The 22,927-nt window shown below is 37.6% G+C and overlaps 1 protein-coding gene, 1 long non-coding RNA gene and 1 other non-coding gene across 5 annotated transcripts; all 3 read left to right on the top strand.

The window, feature by feature from the left end:
• The first annotated feature begins 431 nt into the window (after positions 1–431).
• LOC147556024 (signal recognition particle RNA) lies at positions 432–730 on the top strand. Its single transcript, XR_015235539.1, has one exon.
• Positions 731–2,265: 1,535 nt separating this feature from the next.
• Positions 2,266–3,730, top strand: LOC147556023 (uncharacterized). The gene is made up of 3 exons (XR_015235112.1): positions 2,266–2,363; positions 3,231–3,295; positions 3,605–3,730. It is a non-coding gene; the product is annotated as an uncharacterized LOC147556023 (long non-coding RNA).
• An 8,892-nt stretch (positions 3,731–12,622) lies between these two features.
• Positions 12,623–22,040, top strand: LOC147556022 (uncharacterized). 3 transcript variants are annotated; one of them, XM_086663759.1, is made up of 15 exons: positions 12,623–12,647; positions 13,913–14,307; positions 14,428–14,493; positions 14,997–15,709; positions 15,860–15,968; positions 16,069–17,418; positions 18,030–18,320; positions 18,411–18,689; positions 18,818–18,946; positions 19,050–19,250; positions 19,376–19,518; positions 19,654–19,951; positions 20,470–20,806; positions 21,543–21,619; positions 21,815–22,040. In XM_086663759.1, exons 2-13 carry the CDS (start codon positions 14,302–14,304, stop codon positions 20,701–20,703), a joined length of 3,819 nt encoding a protein of 1,272 aa, XP_086519885.1. In that variant the 5' UTR covers positions 12,623–12,647; positions 13,913–14,301; the 3' UTR covers positions 20,704–20,806; positions 21,543–21,619; positions 21,815–22,040. The 3 variants fall into 3 exon arrangements, with proteins under 3 accessions (XP_086519885.1, XP_086519884.1, XP_086519886.1); XM_086663758.1 differs by lacking the exon at positions 12,623–12,647 and having other exon boundaries at positions 13,906–14,307; XM_086663760.1 differs by lacking the exon at positions 12,623–12,647 and having other exon boundaries at positions 13,906–14,307; positions 20,270–20,806.
• Positions 22,041–22,927: the final 887 nt, after the last annotated feature.

The following is a 22,927-nucleotide window of genomic DNA, read 5'->3' as shown; positions in this document are numbered from 1 at the left end:
ATGGGTGGGTCCCTCTCTGGGATCGTGGGTTTTTCTTTTAAACTCATTTTGTTTAAACATATATATGGATTAAAAATGGATTGAAAACCCAAAAAACATCCTTAAGCTAATCCTACACACGTCCACCACACAAATTTTAATTTCATCGTTGAAAATTGAAAAACAAATCCCGCACATGTACATAATAAGATTGGGAGCCCCAACAACCCTCTTTGAAGATGCACCTCATTTTCATTATTTTGGGTTTTTTTAAAAAAAATTTATTCGTTTAAACATATATATGGATTAAAATTGATTGAAAACCCAAAAACATATTTAAGCTAATCCCACACACTGCATCACACAAATCTTAGTTTCATTGTTGAAAATTGAAACACAAATCACACACAAACGTACACCACACATGTCCATAATTTAGATTTGGGAGCCCTGTTGGGAGCCCGAGCCCCTACATTAGACTTGCTCTAACCCATTTGGGAACATTAAAGTGGATGGACATTGATTGAGTGGACTCGGTAGGATCAGATGAGTGTAGTCGCCTGACTCGCCCATTCCAAGGTAGTAGTTGATCTATGTTAATCAGGCGAAAGCCTAGTTGATGTGGTTCTTAGAGCGGAAGGTATAGCGCTAGGCTGGCTTAACAGAGTAACGAAACTTCCCCAGGATCACGAGTTGGTGCACCCTTGATCCAACTTGCTGAGCAAATACAACTCACTGAACACACACTTTTCAAAATTATTTTTTTTATAATTTTTTTTTCTTTTGTTGTACCACATTACAACTATAGTTTTTTCTTATTGCAAATTCTAAATAAATGTTTTATAATTTAGTCAGAACCTAAGTGATTTACAGCTGGCGGTACGTTTGCTGCAATGTGACTCGTATTATAAAGAGAAGAGAAAATGACTATTTAGGTAGAAAAACTTATCTTAATAACTATAACAGCCTACCCTTTTTATTAATAACTAAGAGATGTCAAAATATTATTAGTAAAGATGTATAGAGTTTAAAATAATATGGGTATTTATCAATCAGGTCATTTTTTTATTTTTTGGTTTCCAAAATACCCTTATATACTAATCTCTTTTCGCCAAAAGATTTGGTGGCCAATACGTGGACAGCCGTTTTTCTTATACGGACAACTATTTCAGACCCGGTGCGAGTCAACTGTCTTTGACTTAATTGACTTTGATTTAATAAGGGGACGACTCCATAAAGTCTTCAATACAAAAAAAACTCCATACGTCTTAAATATTAACCATTACTAACTTTTGGACCATTAAATAATACTTAAAAAACAGAAAAACATGTTCATCATCTTCAATTCATCATCATCTATACTTCATGTTCTCTCACTACTAACCAAAATAAATAATCATCTATACTTCACCTTCTCTCACTTACTAACAAAAATAATACTCCAATTAGTTAAAAGTGGTGTTTGTGGGGTCGGTGGAGAAGCAGTAGAAGAAAGAAATCATGAAGAAGAAGTTAAGGAGGAAGAAGAAGTATTATGGGTTCGAGAGATTATTTGAGAGTATAGAAGTACCTTCATGGAGAAACCAATTAACAATAAGAGCATTTATTGTTAGTTTGATACTTCGAGTGTTATTTAGTTTCATAGTTATAAAATTAAATCTAACAACTAATGTTTCTGCTGGATTATTAGGGTTTTTCTTCGTCAAAACTTGGTCTAAGTTCTTAGAAAGATCTGGTTTGTTGAAACAACCTTTTACTAGACAAGAAAAAGGTTTGTTGAAACTTGGTTTAAGTTTTTAGAAAGATCTCTCAACTGATGATACTTCTTCTTCCTCTTTAACTTCTTCATGATTCTTCTTTTTCTCATTCCTCCATTATTTTCTTTAGGGTTAATCTTGAGTTTTGTTTATGTTCAACAGATATTAATGGTGGTTCCTGAGTATGCAAACTTTGGGGCGAAGTTTTTTCTCTCTCTAGTAATTTAGGTGTTGGTGATGAAGAAGAAGTAGTAAAAGAAAGAACACTAAACTTAGGGTTTATGGAAAAAAGAGGGAGGAGATAAAATAAAACATCTAATTCTAAGAAGACTTGTGCGAAAATAGTAGAGAGTTGTCCACTTAAAAACAGTTGTCCATATAATATTTTTAATTTTTCTAGTTGTCCACATAAAATAGTTGTCCATATAAGAAAAACGGTTGTCCACGTATTGGCCACCAAAGATTTTAGGGCGCTCTTATTCTCTTCCATTCTCATCGAAGTGAGAGAGAGAGAGTTTTAGAGAGAGAACGAATGGTGATGGAGGTCGAATTGAAGGGAATGGTAGATGATCTTGAATCACTGAAACTAGTTATATCAGATCCAAATCATCATCATTGATTCTCAAGGTACTTCTTATTCCGATCATCGTTTTCCTCAATCTATCTCCTTGTTTTTTTCCCTGATTTTTTTTCTGTAATTTAAGCCAATCATCGTGTTTAGGAAACCTAGATATGAAATTCCCGATCTAGTCTACGTCCAAAACAGTTTCTGTATCGTTCAATTGTTGTTTTAAAAAAATTTAGTGGTTTGGTTTAGAACTATTAAAATTACTTATATAATGTGATTTATGAAAATCTTCAGTAAGATCAATGATATTAGCAATGGGTATTGTTTGTACTAGTAAATTAGTCAATGGTTCACCGTTCATGTCATGATTCGATCTGCAAAAGAAGAAAGTCGGAAAGAAAAAATGGATGGAAAAGATGCACGTTAAGTGTTTGTCATAAGATCTAAACTAATAACAATCTTGCAGAGTCAGGAGGAAGACTGGGTATGAACTACCATTGGCAGCATATCATATTCTTGTCGATACAGGGACTTGCTGCTACGTTTGGTGTCTCTTTGTAATCATATCTTTGTTCCCATTTCGACGAAGGCCAAACTAAGATTGTTATTAGTTTAGAGTTACTGCATGTTTTCGGCATGAAAGAAGAAGTAGAAATAAAATGAACAAGAAATGGTTGAACAACTTCTCTGTTTGGCTCTCAATCTTTACACAAACAAAACCCTTTACCTATTAGCTAAGACTGTTCATGCGAGTGCTCTCAAGACTAGAAAAATATGTCTCAAATCTCAATTTCGTCTGTCATGTACACAACTTTGGAGCATATTTTCCATCATGAGAATTGTTTTTTTTTGTGAACAAATATACTAGAATATATATTCAGTGCTTATTGTCTTTTTAACTTGGTTTTGCTGCCAACTTCTTTCAGCACTTCATATGGCTGCTGCTAATGGGCAGCTTGACGTTGTGGAATATCTTGTCAGAAATGGAGTGGTATGGAGTTTTGCTAATATTCATGTTTTTATAGTTTTGGACTTCATTTAGTAGTTGCTTACATTGCGGGGGAAAAGCCGATATATGTATAACTGTGTTCTAGCTTTTTCTATCTCTTCTTTAAAAATCGTTACACAAACAAAACCCTTTACGTATTAGCTAAGACTGTTCATGTGAGTGCTCTCAAGACTGAAAATTTTGTCTCAAATCTCAATTTCGCCACAAAGATACTTGTAGCTTATTGTAAGAGTAGGGTCACTGATGATGCACGTAAATTATTTAATGAAATGCTTACATGTCTTCTGTTAGACGTCATTTGCTGGAATTCAATAATATCGGGTTGTGTTAGGAACGGCAACGACCAAGGAGCCTTCCAATATTTCAAATAAATGCAGGAGCATATTCAAAATGACGATCATGGTGATTATAAACCGGACTCTTATACGATATCGAGTCTTCTTTCTTCGACATATTGCCTAGAACAGAACATACTCCTGGGCGAACAACTTCATGGCTATGCAATCAAGACCGGAAATTTATCAAACATCTTTGATGGTAATGCTCTTATCACTTTGTATGCTAGATGGTGTAGAATTTGCCACTCAAAGCTAGTTTTTGAGTCCATGCCCAGGAAGAACTATGTATTGTGGACTGCGTTGATATTCGGTTGCGCTCAACAAATAGGCTATAAAGAAGAATTTGCATTGATGATGGGCCAAATGTGTCGAACTGTGGAAAAGGAATGTTGGCAGGATCACGTTGATTCACTAAAGAAGGAGGTGGTGGTGATGGCAACGACTGTGACGGTATACTACTAATCCTGGTGGATGATGGATCAAACGGAACTAAATGTAACTACTATTTTATGTTGGAAGTATTTTTCAGTGATGATGGCATGAATTTTATATGTTGAATGATGAAATCAATTCCAAATTCAAGATTTTAAATACATAAGTCTTAATTTATATTCTCGATTTGCAACGAGTTTGCAAGATATGTAACCCAAAATTATATTCTGCAAAGCTTACAAATCATGTTTGCAATCTATATTTTGCAAACACAGTTTGCAGTTTAAATTTTGCAAACACAGTTTGCAGTTTAAATTATGCAAACACATGTTTGTAGATCAGATTGTTGCAAACACGTTTGCATAACAGATTGTTGCAAACACGTTTGCAGAACAGATTGTTGCAAACACGTTTGCAGAAAAACGTAAAGGAAAAAAACGACGTTTTTTTCTAGGATTTTTTTTTTTTTTTAAAGTATTGAAAGTGGATCTTGTTAGAAAGCTAATGAAAAATCATTTCTAAGTATATAATTTTTATAGAAATCCGACATCTCAAACAAAAGTTATATTGATTTAAAGTTTAAAGAAAAATAAAATAATTTAGTTACACAAAATGACAAAAAGGGGTATTTTAGTATTTGCACACTTTTTGACGTGAATAATAATTTTCAAATGTTTTGTGCTTTTTATACTCATTTTCAATATTATTTTGACCTTTCTAGAAATTACCCAGAAAGTCTTACATGTTCAAAATGCTTCCAGACTTATTACAAATCCCACAATATGAATAAGTTATCCAGAAAGTGTTTCAAGGAACTAAAGTTAATTTGTTCTTCATATAGATGAGCACCCCGAATTGGAAAGGAGAAACATTATTTCTACCGACCAAATAAAAAAAAAGTTTTCTACCGGACTTTGGCTATATAACTGTGACTAACACCCGATGTCAATCGAACCACATAAAAATAATCAGAAGTGTTATTTTGTTGAACTCGTATACTGAAAAAATATTGATAGACAATGTGAACGAGCATGATTTAGAGAAAGCCCATGGAAAGTTATGTTCCCTAAGGACGGGTACCTTGAAGCCGTTATAAATATCCCGTACAAAAGGTCCGTATTGTTGTAGTGTCCCCTACGATGTGCACCACGTTATAAAAGTTGTTTATAAACATCCAACAAGAGACGGAAGGAGACGACTGAGGGTTCTTTTCCAGGAGAGAAAGTGTTTGGGATGACGTCATCGAACGATTTTTTCCCTCTCTTCTATTTTCACGATTTTTTTACCCCACTTGTTTCTAGCCTGTTAGTTCCTTTTAGTAGTGAAAAAAGATTTGCTAGTTTATCTTTGATCATCAGCTAAGGTATTTTGTGGTGTTTTTTGGTTTATACTCTATCGTAAGGAGTGTTCCTTAGTACTGTTATAACCATAGTAGCATGAATAGTTAAGTTTGTTTTCTGTTTAGCATCACTTGTGTACCTGTGATGGCAACCAACATCACTAATTTCGATAATTTGTCTATTCTAAGTTGGAATATTAGGGCACTTCCTCCTTCCTCACTAGAAAACATATGCTGCATCTCATAAATTATAAACAACGAGACATAAGATTCCTCTCCGAGACCAAAAATAAATCTTTTAATATCAACAAACATATACCGATAGCTAATCATTACACTAGTCATTTCGTGGAGCCCAACAACAAAGCGGGAGATCTTGTCCTATACTGCAAACACAATCTCAATCTGTCCATTATCTCCTCTAATGCCAACATTATTCATGTTGAACTCCCTCTTCCTACCACTAACACCAGAACGATTATAACCGAATCTATGGGTGTCTAGTGTCCCCATCATAAAAATAAAACTGCACCCTGGAAACTGCTTTGCAACTTTGCCCCTGATCAAACCACCCTTGGATTATCATTGGGGACCTCAACAACATTCTAGACCCACTGCAGAAATGTGGTGGCAATGACACATCAGACTCTAACCTGCCCAAAATTTTAGACATCATCCAGTATCTAGGGCTCATAGACCGAGGCTTCCAGGGTAATCCCTTCACTTGGAGCAATCGACAGTTTACTGGCAATCTTATCCGGGAAATATTGGATAGAGCCCTGGCCAATATGAATTGGCTTCAACTCTTCCAAACTCCTGTATTACCCACCTGGATACTGTAGGCTCTGACCATAATCTCATTTTCTTCAACACTGAAAACAATAATCACTCTACCACCAAACCCTTCAAATTCATACGTACATGGATGTCTCACCCAGATTGCCACGAGTTCATAGCTAGCAAATGGAGTCAATATCCTAGTAGCACCTCACCCTAAAACATTCATGTTGATGTCAAAAAATGGTCTTCCGTTATATCAACATGAAATAAGGAGTTGATGCGTGACAACCTCCGTTAAGGTGAATGTCCTGTTAAGTCAGGTTAGATCCTATTGGTCGAATCTGCTTCCAGCTCTGGTTCTCTGCTTCGTCTGTTCCTTGCTCCTGCTCCTTAATCCTTTCTTCTGCTCCTTGCTTCTTGCTCCTTCTTCTTGGTCCTTGCCCTTTCTCATGCTTATTGCTGATGTTCGTCAAGGGGGGAAAATCAGCAAAGGGTTCGAAAACCGCTCTGACGCTCAAGCCAGTCAGGGTGCTATTTGCAGTAAAAATGCCACATTTGGATCACTTAACTTCGATGAGTTAGTTCATTTCGGGTTTTATTTCTAATAATTTATGTATTTTTTTTGTTAAGGAGCTTATTTGGAGTTTCATGTTAGATTCAGAATAAAACAGAGCATTTATCACATTTTCATCTCATGTGGTAGAGACCGGAAGGAAAGATCACCAGGGGTATTTTGTGGTCATTTCGTGAAAATCAGAGCTTAAATGAAAAGTGGAGTCAATGGTGAGTCCGACATCAAAAACGGAAGTCGATTCAGAGTTCGGACAGAAAAGTTATGGAACAAAGAAGTCGAGGGTCATTTTGTCTTTCTGAAAATAGATGATGTCAAGAATGATGAAGGCACCCACTTTGATTTCTAAATGAGAAGCAAAGCCCAACTCAAAGTCCAAAATGCCAAAAAGAGAAAAGAAAAGAAGAAACTTATAGGCACCCCTTTTATGTCCAAGTCAAAATAGTCTTTAGGGGTCCACCAAGGAGGGTCTTCATCTTCTATATTGAGAGTTAGGGTTTTTGTATTTTTGAAAAAAAGCTAGAGAGAGAAAGAGAAAGAAGCCAACCAAAGCTTGGCCACCCAAAACATTAGTCCGGCCAGAGCTTGGCCGACACGGTACGGGTGAGATCGGACAGAAGCAGCACGAGTAGCAGAGGAGACAGAAACTCAACACATCAGTTCGGACCACCATTGAAGCTACCCGGGAATTGAAGATACCGCAACTCCGGTCTTCCTTCTCGGTGGCACAGCTAGAACGTGAAAGAGGCAGCAGGCAGCAACTCAGTTTACCCCATAGGATAACAGCTCCTTCACGAGTCGGGGAAGGCAAGAGACGAACATCAACAACTCTCTTTGAACCAATTCTTGGCCGGGTTTTCTAGGGTTGTTCCAGCCATCTTTGTGACCGGAAGTTGAGGGCTTTAACTCTCTATTGCCTAATTATTTTGGTTGTTTCCTTGTGCTTTGGTGCTGAATTTTTAGAGAGAAACCTTGATCCTAGCTTTCATGGTGGTTCTTTGTTTGTGAAGAAGAAGAGACATTCTGTTAAGGGGAAGTCAAGCTCTGTTACGGGGAACTAACTGTTGCACTGTTAAGAGGACTCCTACACATTTTGCTAAGGGAAGATCGACAGGACATAAACACATATATTTTCCGACGACCCTAGCCTCGTGCCTCATCAGAATAGGGAGATTTCCACCTTAACTCATGTTTTTCTTTATGTTCTTCTCGGTTATTTTTTTGTTCCACCATGTCTAGCTAATTCTTTATTTGGATACTCGTGAAGCATGAATTGATATGTGATGAAATACTTATTGTTTGTTGAATGATAGTTAAATTAACTTCGTCTAATTTTATGAATTAGAAGCCTTGTTATACTTATTGTTTGTTGAATGATAGTTAAATTAACTTCGTCTAATTTTATGAATTAGAAGCCTTGTTTTTAATCATCTATTGACATTTAGTTTGATAGTGCGTGCTTAGTTTGATAACCGTTGCTTAGTAACTTTTGATCGATTATACTTAGTTTGACTTATTATACTTATTGGTGTCATAATTGTTCATTGTCAAATCATTTGATAGTATGTTATTAGTTTGATAGTCGATGCTTAGTAACTTTTGATCGATTATGCTTATTTTGACATATTACTCTTAGGATTGTCAATGTGGGTGAAGTTAACTAACTTTTCATGCTAAGAAATATTTAGTGTTTGTCATTATCGATCTTGTGGATCGACGTATCACTCTCAATCAACTATTGCCTGACTCTTGTTGCAACTTTCTCCCGAATCTCTCTCATCTTTAGTTTAGTTAGTATTATTTATTTTCTTTATTTCCAATCAATCTAAACACCAAAATCATTATCTTTCCATTTTTAGTCTAAGCTAGTCATTGACACCTAAACCGGTGGACTTGACTCTCTCGATATCCGAATTACCTCCCTATCCTTGAGGATCGATCTCGATCTTACCGGGTTTTATTACTTGACATCCGTATACTTGCGGGTGGTGAGCTTTTAAGGAAACTTTCTAGGCCCATCAAGATTTGGCGTCGCTGCCAAGGATAGGTTTAGTAGTTGGGATATTGTTTGTTTGTTTTGTTCGTTAGTTTAGTGTTATTTGTTAACTTAGACGTTTTTCTTTATTTTCGTAGTTTCTTATCTCTTTTTGTTTATAGGTACTACTTTAAGAAAAAAGCCAAAAACAGGAACATATGAGCGAAGGAAACAAAGGAATCAAATAAATAATCGGAAGGAAGAACGAAAGGAGAGAAGTATTTGCTAGTATCGTATTCTATCTCTTTCTTTCTTACTTGTGTGTGATTGATTGGATAGTTTGCATTTATAGCCTGTCTGTTAGTTCCTTGAGCATTGTGAGATCATGTCACGCCATTCTAACGGTTGGTTGATGATGATGACCTTGATCTAAGGAGTTTCATCACTACCCGACCTGATATGACCCCAGGAGAGTACCGACAGTTGCGTAGAGCTGAGCTTAACCAACATGGTATGACCCTAGGAGAGTACCAACAGATGTGTAGAGATGGTCCGATTACAGAGGGGAATAGACCATCTGAGCCTGATCGATCTCGTATAGCACTAGTAGAATACCGACAGATGTATAGAGATGGCCAGATTAGTGATGGATATGGCCCGACACCAAATATGTATGAGAGATCTAATAGTCCACACTATTCTGAGACTAATGATTTTAGAGGCAGGTATGATCCTAGTATGTACGGTGGGAGTTATTATCAAGAGTCTTCATTTAATTACACTTATGAGCCTTATTATGAAAAAACTTTTGAAGATAGATCTCAATCAGAGTCTGAGAGTTGCCTTAGTGAAATGATTTCACAATTTATAGAGGCAGATACTCAAATGAGGCAAGAGCTAGGTCAGAGGATTGAATCCTTAACTCAAAAGATAAAGATGCTTGAGTCACAGTCATTCGCCGATGAGGAAGGGGTTTCACCACCCCAAGCTCAAGAGGGTACTAGGTACGATGACGAGGGTTATACGTCTAACCCTAGTACTAAGTTAAATATCGATGAATCTACTGAGAGGACCCAAGAGCCCGAACATATTGATGACCTTGTTTCGTCTTTACCTCGACCTTTATCGTCTCATTATGATAGGATTACACTAGACTTTGACGTTCCAGATGATGGCTCTATGAGCAAGTTTGAGGATGACACGATTATAAACTTTTCGATTTTTGACACTTGTAAGGAATCAATCTTAGATGCAATGCTAGGAAGGCCCAATATGGCTGCAAATGCCTTTGAGGATATTGATGACGTAGTAGTTAGGGACATGTTGGATAGTTTGTCAGACTATTTACCTAAGGAAACCATGGATCTTGACTTGGTCCCCGAGCCTATTGTCTTACCCTTAGAGTTTAGTTCGACCTTCCACATGATCTCAAACTCGGTTGTTGATCCTTTTTGGGACATTTCAGACGTCTTCCCGAAGACGTCTATGGACATAGTGGATGTTCTATCCACTAAGCTTTCAGATGATTTTTTGCCTTCGACTGATATATTGACCCTTCACTTGTATGTCTATCCTTTTGAATGACTTATTAGTCTTCGTTCCTTCTATTTATGCCTACTTAGTGGATTGTGCACCCACTTAGTTTGGGGATGACTTGTTTTCTTTTATCATCTCATGTGCACTTCACGTTTTTAATCTTTTTGTGAGACGATAAGCACCGACATATAGCTTTCTTTGGGTGGACCCCAAAAATTTCCGTCTCTTATTGTATGATCTTTGACTGATTGAGATGAGTCTTGATGTTTGTGGGTATCATCTCTGGAAACCCTCCACGAGACATAACTCGTGCTCTTGTGAAAGCAAGAGAATCAACGGCTAATTGCATAGCTCAATGCAATCGAGTGATCCCGCGTTAGTGGTCATTTTTATGGTCATGATCTTATATGCTTTATTCTGACATTTTTTGTTGATGTTAGGAGCATTTCTGACTTGGTTTATTTATGAGGCATGGTTTGTTCCAAGTTTGGGGATGGCGACGAGCTTATCATCAACTTAGAACCTGTTCACACACGAGTCTCGGTAGTATCATTTTTTTATCTCCTGTGGCTATGGTAATATTTTTCCACTCTCCTCTTTAAATTAATATGTCTCTTATCTTTTGGTGAGTATATGCTTGAAACATTGAGGACAATGTTAGTTTTAAGTTTGGGGATGGGGGTATGACATTTTGGCCTTATGACCATGGGTTTCAAAAGATAAGAGGTTCAATAATTCGACCAAATTTGATAATTTTTGGGTAGATTTGGTATGACTCTAGTGGTGTGCTTAAGTGTGTTGATGCATGTGTTTCTTTTTTGGTGAATGTTATGCATGCTCTTAGTCCTTTTCATGAATGTCAAGTCCTTTAGCGTTTGTTGTCTGATCACGTGAGTAGCATCCTAAGGAAGAAGAAACATTTCTTAAGGACCTAGAATAGTCATTAGTGGAGACTTAAACCCATGTGAGATATCTGAGCCTTTATATTGTTTTCGAGTGTACTCTTTTGCGCTAACTCCGAGTAGAATGAAGAGCTACTCAACCTCGCACATTTTAAAAGAGCTTAGACGATCTCATGAGCTCAACTTTCTTAGCCACTAGGAGTGAAATCAGGATAGCAACCTTACTCTTGTAGTCCATGAAACCCGATAATGGTGTTAACTTTAGGGAGACGGATACTCTACCACCTATTCACATACTACTCCCGAGAATGAAGGCATGATAGTTATAGAAAAAAGAATGTGAAAGCAAAGTGTGAAAGAAGAAAAAGTTTTTTGTTGAGAATACTAGTGTTAGTATTTATTTGGCGAGAAAAAAAAAGAAGAAAAAAAAGTGAAAAAAAAGAAGAAAAAAAATGAGTTTATGGAGTTGAGTTTATATTGAATCTGATTAGGGATCTGACTCCATTTGTCCCTGATGAACTTGGCACACCCCTGATGGGTCATCCAAGTCCGAATGAATTTGAACGGTTTTCTGCCCAGGTTGGAGTTCATTTAGTAGTGAGAATAATAGGATTATGATCAGAACCCATTTTAGGGAGATGGGTTAACTTCGAGGCTGGGAAGTCCAAGAGCCAGTGGTGGTTCGTTAAAGCTCTGTCAAGTCTCTCTTGAATGAGGGTTCCCTTAAACTGTCTGTTGGACCCAGTGAAAGGAGGTTCTGTAAACCCTATGTCTTGAAGGCCCAGATCATTGATAGTTTGCTTGATTTTCAGCAAGTGCGTTGGCTGGACTTCCTTGCCCCCCAACTTTTTTGAGGGGTGGAGTATGCAGTTGAGATCACCAATAACCACCCAAGGAGTATTGTTTTCAGGAATATGTTGGGCTAAGTTAGTCCAAGGTTGCATTTTATTGTTAATGCAGGGGCACCCATAAAAACCCGTGATGTGAAAGTGGAATCGGTTATGGGATTGAGCGCCTTTAGCATGATAAAATTATAATCAGCATGCACTATGTCAAGGTCTAAAGATTTGGTCCAATACATGACAAGTCCACCGATTTTATTTATGGGGTAAACCGTAAATCTATTATATTAAAACAGATCAGTCGGTTATCCATAAGATAAGTCTGACCGTCCATATTATTTTAGAAATTTAGTTGGGAACACATCCGACGGATAATATAAACACACGGTTATCTCTCCTTTATTGATTTTGGAATATGATTTACAAATTAAGAAAAGTTAATGTAATTTATGTTATATATTTAAAAAAAAAATCTCTTCCTCAAAGGCGTTAGCCAAGAGGAATCTTCCCCGTCCGTAGGACGGGGAGGAAACCTAGTTGATTATAAATATTACTCTAAGTTAAGAATTTTAGTGAGGTTGACCTTCATACATTTTGAGATATAGGGTCAGGATTAGGGGTGGGAATCGAGGGGGCACGGACGGGCTCGGGCTACAAAGTGTCGGGCTCGGATAAGCCGAGCCCGAGGTAGGGAGTCGGGCGGATCGGGCCGGACGAAACACGCCATCTAAGTGCCCGTAGCCCGTCCGAGCCCGGCTGCCCGAACAGGTTCCAACGGGCTCGGGTTATTTACTTTCTATCACCAAACATATTCCCTACATTGAATCATTCAACTTCTTATATTATAATACTCTAAACAAAAACCTCAATTCACTTCATCTCTTCTTCTTCTTCATTGAGTTTAACATAACTTCTAGACATGACTTCAACTTATCAAGAAATGAATCAAGAAGATGAAGAAAATGATAATATGGGTATGGGTCGTTCTTATGAATGTGTCTTTTTGTAAGAGAGGTTTTACTAATGCACAAGCCTTAGGTGGACATATGAATATTCATAGAAGAGATAGAGCTCGAAATAATCGTAGACCGTCTGCTATTCCTCCAAGTTTGAATCAACCGAAAAACGATTTCTCCATGCAATATGGGTTTCTTTGAGGTAGTTCGAGTCATCTACCCTGTAATTCTTCGGGTTATTTACTTAAGAAAAATAAAAATTAATAATTACAACATCACTATTAAATCACAAGAAAAAAAATTACAGTAAATCTAACAACAAATGATCATAACATCAAACCATAAATACAAATCAACAAATAAGATTAGTTTTACAACCTTAAAACCCTATCTAAGAAGATAAAATGAAAAAGGCTTAACCGCGTCATGTGATCCGTAGATCATCGGCGTATACCAAACATCATCTTATGATTCTTCAATCTTAACCCCCATGTAGATCGAAGAAGATAATGAAGAGGGCTACGATTTAGGGTTAGAGAGAAAGAGAGGATTTAGGGTTAGTTCATGGTTGATTCTAGGTTGGTGTTTGGGTTAGAGAGAAAGAGGCGAGTTAGAGAGAAAGAGGCGGAAAAGAGGAGAGAGAGGCGGAAGAGTTTTATACCTAGGTTTCTGGTTGTGATTGCTTTTATAAGAGGTTTAGATTAGGGTTACTATTGCACGCGGGCATAATCGGGCTCGGGTATCGGGCGGACTTATCGGGCCGGGACTCGGATTGGAGTCCCTGTCCGAGTCCCGGCCCTATAAGCCCGAGCCATCGGGCCGGGTAAGCCCGGCTCGGGTCAGCTACGGGTAGCGGTCTCTAACGGTCCAGGCCGAACGGGCCGGATCCCGGGGTCCCGGACCGTTTTCCCAGCCCTAGTCAGGATAGGTTTGGTTATGATCCACCAAAAAGAAGTCCTTTTTAATAACGAAACTGTTTATACCGTTATATGTACATCCAAACACCGGGAAGAAGATCAAACCCTATATAAAGTCGTTGTTTTAATTTTATTTCCATTTTTATTAATTTGATGCGAATTATACCTTTAAAATCCCCGATTAATTTTTAAGTTTGTTGATAAGATTTTAGGGTTTCCCGTTTTGGAGAAAGGAAAAGGAAACTCTCTAGGGTTTTTATTTCTTGAGGAAGTACCTAGGGTTTTTCTGTTTTTTACCTGCGTTGATATCTAATCTCCAATACTCTCTACTCCGACTCTTCTTGTTCATCCGTTTAGGTTATTGTAGCAGCTGCGAAGCTTAATTAGACACGACGGATTAATGGAGGTCTTAAACCCTAATTCTCTTTTTTATTAATCTTTTGATGGTACATATTATTTGGTCTTTCGATCATATCGTTCATTATTTTGATTCAATTTTCACTTTGTGTTTTTATTGATCTAATAGTTCAATCGTGGTGGAATTGATGATCAGAGGAACAACATTGTTGGAGCCAATTCAAGTCTTGCCCCAGTATGAATTCTCTCTCTCTCTCTCTCTCACGCAAAAGTTTTGGTCGGTTTATCAATTATGTGTTGAATTCATACTTCATTATACTGATTTGAACTGAAAAACAGAACTTTTTTTAGTATCTTGTTTGCCAGAATGTAAACTGAATTGTTGGTTCTTTAGGGCATCTACAGTTTTTTTTCCATGACTAACCATTAGAAAGAGAGATAATGGTCCTTGATGGTTGTTGTGAGTAATGCTTTTCGTATTTTGCTAACCAATTATATAGTCATGGCAATTCCATGATCAATTTAAGACTGTTGAGTTCTTGAACTTATATCAAAGTTGTTCAAACATTTTAATTCTTTATTGCTATTGCTAGATATAATTGAAAAAGAAATCGTGCGATTGTGGATTTCATTTATCTTGGCGAATCTATGAAACAATTCTGACTTGTTTTTCTGTATTACCCACGTGATTGTAACAGTTGAAGTATATACTCACTACATGTTTGAATTTTGATACAGTGTGTGGAATTGTATAACGGAGGCATGATACGTGTGAATGATCGTAGACCTGAACAATTTGGGGTGCAAGCATCAGGCCTAGCCTCAGCAGATCAGTTTATTATGTCCCATATGAATGGCACCAAAGCACTTGGTCATCAAGTACAGAATCGAGGAGCTCCAATTAGTGAGAAACGAATCAGACCTGCACGTGTCAACAATCATCAGTCTGGATGGTTGACAGGGCAAACACCAAACCAGTACTTCGAAAATTGTTCATATCAGCCCGGGATGAATGAAAGCGATTTACTGACTCCTCAAATTCGGAACATAAACCAAAGAAAATGGCACAAGGATACTCATGTGCACCAACCTCGTGTGAGCACACTCCATCCTGGAGAAGTCATAGGCCAAGCTCCAAAACAGGTCAATGCGAATTGGTCTGTCCTGCCTCAGTTAAACGAAAGCACTTTAGGTTATCGTCAAGCACTATACCAGGGACGTCCAATTAACTGGGACGGGGAACCCAGAATCTCCCAGGCATATATGAACACCAATCAGCACATACTGCTCACTGGGCAAGTGCCAAATGGGGCCAGTGGGAATGGCAATACTATCGCTCAGATAAATGGATTTGCTTCACTTAATCATCAAATACCATACCAATGTGTTCAAAACAGCTGGCGCGACGAACCCACCATCTACCATACACGTGCACTTGTAAGGAGCAAAATGTAAGTTTTCACACGTTAAACTTTTTGTCACCGTTTAACATATATTCCAACTTTTGTCATCCTATTCGCTATATCTACTGTAAAAATTAGTGTAAATATACATGGGGTCTTAATCAACCTTCAACTAACTTGCCATTGTCGCACTTGCAGCGCAGATATGTTCTTTCGGCTGTCCCAAGCTTCTGTGGTGGGAAAAGCAGCGGTAAATAATATTGTGGGTCAGATGGAGGAAATACTACTTATGGAGGCTATATCTAAGGTACGATTAAGTTTTTGATGGAGATATTTGATGCATCCTTTTGTTTATCTATTTAAACTGGATTGTCTAGTTTATGACATATGGTTCTATTTGTATCTAGGAGGAGTATGTAAACCAAGAAACCTTGCTACACAGGATACAGAACACAATCCGTTGTAAAATGTCTCAATTAGTGAATAGGAGCAGCATACAGATTGCAAATGAGGCACCAATACCTGTTGATCGATTAGTTGACGATGAGAGCAATGGATTGGTTAAGCATGGACCAGCAAGTGCAAATGACAACTCTTTGTGTCAAAATAGATCTTTTGATCTTCCGAAGTATCAAGAGGAAGGACATGATTTACAGTTTCAGCATCAAAATACTCAATGTACAGGCTCCCGCTGGATTGATGACGTTAGCTGTCAAGAGTCCATTAATGGGGCATTAATAGCTAATGACAATAATCAGAACTCCTACATCCTTGCTGATCTACAAAACAATCTACAAAAAGATCTTGAGCAGCATGAGGCTCGGACTAATTCCTCTCAACTCCATCTAGATGGTGAACTGGCAGCAAATGGGAGGAGTGCAGAGTACATTGATGAGGCGACTCCAGAGAGATTCATGAATAACAATGACCATGCTGATCTTCATGCTCTTAGCGATGTTCCGTCATTGCAGCATTTTCTTAAATGTCAAAATGATGCATGTTCTATTTGTGATGCATACGAGAAGGCTAATAGTCCTCCCATATCTAACCCTGGTTCAGATGGGCCAACATGCGGCATCCGTCGGTCTTATAATGATGATTGTGCTGCTGGACGCATAGGGGATACTTCGGAAGATGTAGAGCTCACTCCAAAACGTCAAAAGATTGACCATCTCCCTGTCTCACCTTTGTCTAATACTGATACTTGTCAAGTAACTGATCGACCTCTTTTTCTCCAGAAAGTTTCTGAGGGGCACCAACATCTTGGTGTGCCTAATAGGGATCCTCTCTCTATGCTGGAGCTTTTTGACAGTAGTGAACAAGAGAACATGGTCGAGACTACATTAAACCAGGGAAAGACAGAAGTAGAAGTCAAAACTGAAGCTGACCATGCAGCAGGGCCCGTATCTAAGAACTCAACCGATAAGGATATGCACTCTATGCAACTCGGCTTTTCAGATAAGATGAAGGAGCTTGTAAGTTCTACAGGAAACTTCTCTGAAACTGAAGCTGATTATGCAGTTTCTTCTCACCAAGTGAAGCTTGATGTTAATATGGTTACATCAGCTGGGCTTATGACTTCTGGTAACCAAGATCTTGTAGAAATTAAGGTGCCAGTCATCCAGAAAGCACATGATGGAGAAGTATTAGGACCAGTTTTAGAAGAATCCAAGTTAAAGGGCGCATCCTTGCTTCAAGAGTTCAGTCCACAACAAATCAAGGAGCATGTTGCTAGTCTCAGGCAGTGGTTTGGTGAGGTTAGTTTCTCTGTCTTCAAGCAGTGCATTTTTTCTTGATATACCAATCTCACGTGATTGGCACTGGTATGCGTGAAGTAGTCCGTATGACTTTAATCTCAAGGATGCATGGGTTTAGTTTCTTTTGTTGATAAGGTTGGACATTAATGATTAGTTTATTAGAAATAAAAGATTATAATTACTGTAGTTTCATCAGTAAGAGGAACAAGCCTGGTTCATTCCAAAAGCAAAGTACGTAATATTCTTAGAAGAAACACATTTCTACCATTTCCTTCTTTTTGCCAACTGAATTTGTTTTTGTTTTGTGCTTCTTGTCATGTCTAGGATACACCTAAATATTCAGCGCGTGGTCACGTAGAATAGATATTTGCTTTGCACTTTTTCTTGCTAGAGTGCTTAGGTTGATGTTCAATTTCCTTGATCATTTATACTTGGTCGTTGAATAGAGGGTATATAGGTATCAGGATGAGTACTGGAAGAAGTAATACGTTTTCTTCAATCTCTGAGCATTTCTTAGAATAATTCAGTTGCATTGACATGTTTATGTTTTTTCTTTTTCTTCCAGTAATTCAGTTGGATTGACATTATATGTTATCTTCTTTTTCTTGCAGAGTACAGCGAAGTCAAACAAGAAACGGGCAATGGCAGATTTTACTAATAATAATGCATGTCAGCTATGTGCAGTGGAGAAGCTGTTCTTTGAGCCACCATATTGCACCTTGTGTGGAATACATTTCAAGCACAATGTTAAGTATTTTACTTCAATGGTTGATGATGCAAAATACTTTTTCTGTACCACATGCTATAAGGCAGCTGAAGGTGAAAGTATCACCGTTAGCGAATTTCATATTCCCAAGGCAAGTCTGGAGAAGACGAGGAACTGTATTGAAAATCTAGAACCAGTAAGCAAATTCTCATACTTTTTTTTATTTAAAAAGAAAAATGTCTGAAATGGAGTATTGGCTGACTTTTGCTGGTTTTTTTCCTTCTAGTGGGTGTATTGTAGCAGATGTTACCGTCGACAACATCAGATATGTGCTCTGTTCAATAGTAAAATGGACAAAGAGAAAACCGCTGAATATGTTTGCCCAAATTGTTATGTTCAAGAATTAGATCAAGGTGAAGGCGTGGCTATGAGACAGAGTGCTTTTCTTGGTTCAAAAGATTTGCCAAGAACCAAGCTTAGTGATTTCATAGAAGAAAGGCTCGCAACTCAACTGGAGCAGGAGAGACAAGAGAGAGCAAATGTTGCTGGAAAGAGCTTTGACGAGGTAATGTATCCACCATTTTTTATAACATGCAAATGGCCTTCCAAAAACATTAGTGATATTGTTCTGCTATACAATTTCACTGGATAACTACTACAGTGAGTAGAACTGATTTGCTTTATCAATACCAGGTACCAGGAGCAGAAGATCTAGTTCTCAGGGTGGTTTACTCTGTTGACAAGAGACTACAAGTGAAGCAAAGTTTACTGGACGTCTTTCAAGAAGGAAGTTACCCAAAAGAATTTCCATATAGGTCAAAGGTAATTTTCCTGCACATATTAATGTTTAAAGCGACTTACCATCAAAGCGTAGCATTTGAATTAGAAAACTATGTTGATTTTAATCTCATCAATGCAATTGCAGGTCATTCTATTGTTTCAGAAGATTGAAGGAGTTGAGGTGTGCCTGTTCGGAATGTATGTCCAGGAATTTGGGTCAGAATGTGCTCATCCCAATCAGCGTTCTATTTATATCTCGTATCTGGATTCCGTCAAATACTTCAGACCCGATATAAAAACTGTCAGTGGAGAGACTCTCCGTACTTTTGTGTACCATCAGATATTGGTAACTAACTTCATCTGTATACTGTGTGTTTGAAATTCCGTGACTAATAGAACGTTCTAAAATTACTTTTGATGATGAAATGTATGTAACACGTCTAAAAAAGTTCTATTTATTTGGATCGTCAGGTGGGATACCTAGATTATTGCAAGAAACGAGGCTTCTCAAGGTGCTATATATGGTCTTGTCCCCCTACCAAAGCAGATAATTACATTTTATATTGCCATCCGCAGATACAGAAGACACCCAAGCCTGACCATCTACGAGAATGGTCTCTCTCTCTCTCTCTCTCTCTCTCTCTCTCTATATATATATATATATATACACTCCTATCGCAATTTTGATCTTCATATATGGAGTATGACTAGATGTAGGTGGCTGACTTCCGGTTGGTGTGCATGTGCAGGTACCACAGAGTGATAAGGAAATCAGTTAGTGAAAGTATTGTGTCGAGTGTGACTAATTTATATGATCACTTCTTTGTACCTTATGATGAACATAAATTAACAGCATCCCGTTTGCCCTATTTCGATGGTGATTATTGGCCACGTGCTGCTGAGGATATGCTTAAGCATCTTGTGGGAGAAGATGGAGCTCGACTACGAAGGAAAGTGAAGAAGCCAAATTGCAGACGGCCTCAAGAAGCCACTGAACATACCGACTTTTCTGATAACTCTGCGAAGGATGTTATGCTGATGGAAGAGGTAATTTATATTAAGATTTTCCTTCACAATCTTCAACTTGATTTACCCTGAAATAAACTTAAGCATATATATACCAGTTCTGTGGAAACTTGAGAACTATAACAGGAATGTTGAAATTACATACACACCAACAAAGAAGATGTAGGCATTCATTTTCTTATATAATCTCATACTCTTCTCAGATCTATACTTTGCCAAATATTAATCACGATTCATGGGGGATATTCAGTAATCAATAGTCTGACTAAGCCTTTAGGTAATCATATTAGTGTTAAAACTTGCTCTGATTTGTCTCTCCATTTTCCTCTCATGATCAAGTGAAAGGGCGTATGTATCCAACATAACGAGGCACACATATGAGATCAATTGAAAAGGCTCAGAGCTCAAGGGGCTTATGTACTCAACATCGCCAGTCTTAAACACTTTTCAAATGTTAAGACAATTGAGTTCTCTGGTTTTTTTATTTGCTTATCTAAACTTCCGTCTAATTTCTTTTTTTTATTCTTTCTGCTCTTCAGCTTGGAAAAACTATAAGCAAGATGAAGGAAGATTTTATAATTGTGAACTTGGAGTCAACAAATATGGCTGGGGATACTGAGGACAATGATGAGATCATAGAAAGGAAGATATTTGGCAGCAGGGAAGCATTCCTAGGATTCTGCCAAACAAATAAATATCAGTTTGATACACTTCGGCGGGCAAAATACTCATCGATGATGCTGTTGTACCATCTTCACAGTTCAGGCGGATAGAAGATACTGAAGGCTACTCAACTTTTTGGTGTCTCTGGGCAAAATATTTCGTGGTAAAGCCAAGTTGTCAGTTAAAATGTCCTGGGAGATGAAGGATTCAAAGGTGAGATACTTTTGATATATGGAAGAAAAATTCTATTTTCCTGTCCGTAACATTTCGCTCATGTTAGCTTTATTTAATCTCTTCCGTTCTGTTCCCAAGTCCAAGCTCCAAAACCCAACTTATTGTCCATATTAATTACAGTTAAGTAATTCTCAGAATAGTCAAAATCATAGATGGAGTCTGGTCAGCCAATTAGGAACCACGAGTAGGCCCACCCAACTAGAGCGCTAGTAAGAACTGGTAGGCGCAGTAGCACGTCTTTATAAAAAAGAACTGACGTAGTAAACTCGGGTTTGGTTAAGTATCATCAGGTTATTCTGGCATATGCTCCATAACTAGAAAGAATTGGAATCTACAAACTTATTGTTTTGATTGGACTTCACATATCATGTGTCCAACTAATGAGACCTTTGCTCATCAAAAAAAAAAAAAAAAACTAATGAGACCTTTTTTTGGTACAGACCATTGAAATAAATAAACAAAGCTCTATATTAACTAGTAAGGGATGAAATTGGCATGTAGTAGGTTACGTCGAATGCCTAGTCGAGGATTATTGCGTTGGTTTGACTTTTGATAACCTAGAAGACTGAACCGCTGCTTAAAGATGACAATCGACTCAGACATCTATAGTGACAAGGAGGGTCTTGAAACCCACTAAATAAAGCACTTGGCGGTGACGATACTTTTCTTTGTTCACTAAAGTGAGTAATCAAATTGCTGCTTCTTTGTTTCTTAGATTATTTCGACAAAAGCGTTCGAGGGGTCAAGACAAACCATGCCTTTCGACATTGACATACTACCAATTTACAGATGGTGGGTCTAATTTCAAATTTGATCAATTAAAAGTAGTGCAGTCAGTGTTAATTCAGACAGATCATTTAGAGTTAGAGTTATATTGTTTAGCTACAGCAAAAATGTAAGAGTTAGAAAGTTCATTAGGGTTTATGTCTAGAGGTTTCTCTGTAATGTCGTTTGAAGAAATACTGATATTGTCTTACTCGAATTTAGGGTTCATATCTCCGATCATGCAAAACAGAGCAGGTTAATGCTGGCAAGCTTCTGACCGAGGCAGGAAAGAAACATAATTGAAGATTCTGAGAGGCCTGTACAGATTATATTGTTAGCAAGTAGATATAGCTCTCTCTCTCTCTCTCTCTCTCTCTCTCTCTCTCTCTCTCTCATATACAGATACTATGTAAATGAATGTAGAGTAAATACAAATTTAATTTCTAAAGTGAGATGGGTGATCCATGTTAAAGATACTTTTGCCTTTGGGTGGGGGGTTCTTTTTACTCAGCTGCCAAAAACAGCGCTTCAATTTTTTTTTCTCCAGGTCTGAATCTGAATTGGCTGGTTAGAATGAACCTAAAATAGTTATTCAAACTAGTCGGATAAGAAACAAACGTTCTAAAATAAGGACTCAAATGCTTCCTAGATGATTGTCTAGATTTACGAACACCACATTTTGGATCGAAAGATATAATTAGTGGAGGTTGAATAAAACATTTGAACCATAAATAGGCATTTCTGAGGAAATTTCGTTTTTGCAAAAGTACACATAAAAATACACAAGTATTTAGGATGGTACCTTCAAATTACTACAAGAGTATCCTTCATTTGTATGGACAAGTTTATCGTATTGGAAACTAGACTCAGCTTACATAGGAAGGACGGTTGGCACGAAATTAAGATGTTCGTCATATGTTGAAGTCATTTTGAAATAGGGTCGGGACCACTTCAAATTATAAGACACTAGGTATAACCTTAGAAATAATATTTCTAATATATCGAAAAATGTGTGAGGGGTAGAATTTTCTACTTCAAATTATAAGACACTAGGTATAACCTTAGAAATAATATTTCTAATATATCGAAAAATGTGTGAGGGGTAGAATTTTCTACTTCTAGATAGTTTTTTTTCTAATGTGTGCACCTTCGGTAAAACTTAGGTGTACCCACATAAGTTCCAATATACTATCTACTCTCTTCTAATTGGTTTAGGTAAAGATCATTCCCGGATACATATTTCACAACTATCCAGAACTACAACCCCAAAATTGTAATAAAACTTTAAGAAAACTATCCACAACTACAACCCCAAAATTACTTGATTGAAGAAAA

This window comes from Eschscholzia californica, unplaced genomic scaffold (genome assembly GCF_041429995.1).
Source record: "Eschscholzia californica isolate CP2 unplaced genomic scaffold, dmEscCali1.0.p SCAF_2, whole genome shotgun sequence".
Classification (NCBI taxonomy): domain Eukaryota; kingdom Viridiplantae; phylum Streptophyta; class Magnoliopsida; order Ranunculales; family Papaveraceae; genus Eschscholzia; species Eschscholzia californica.
Note: the sequence above shows the minus strand (reverse complement) of the source record. Positions and strands in the feature narration are given on the sequence as shown.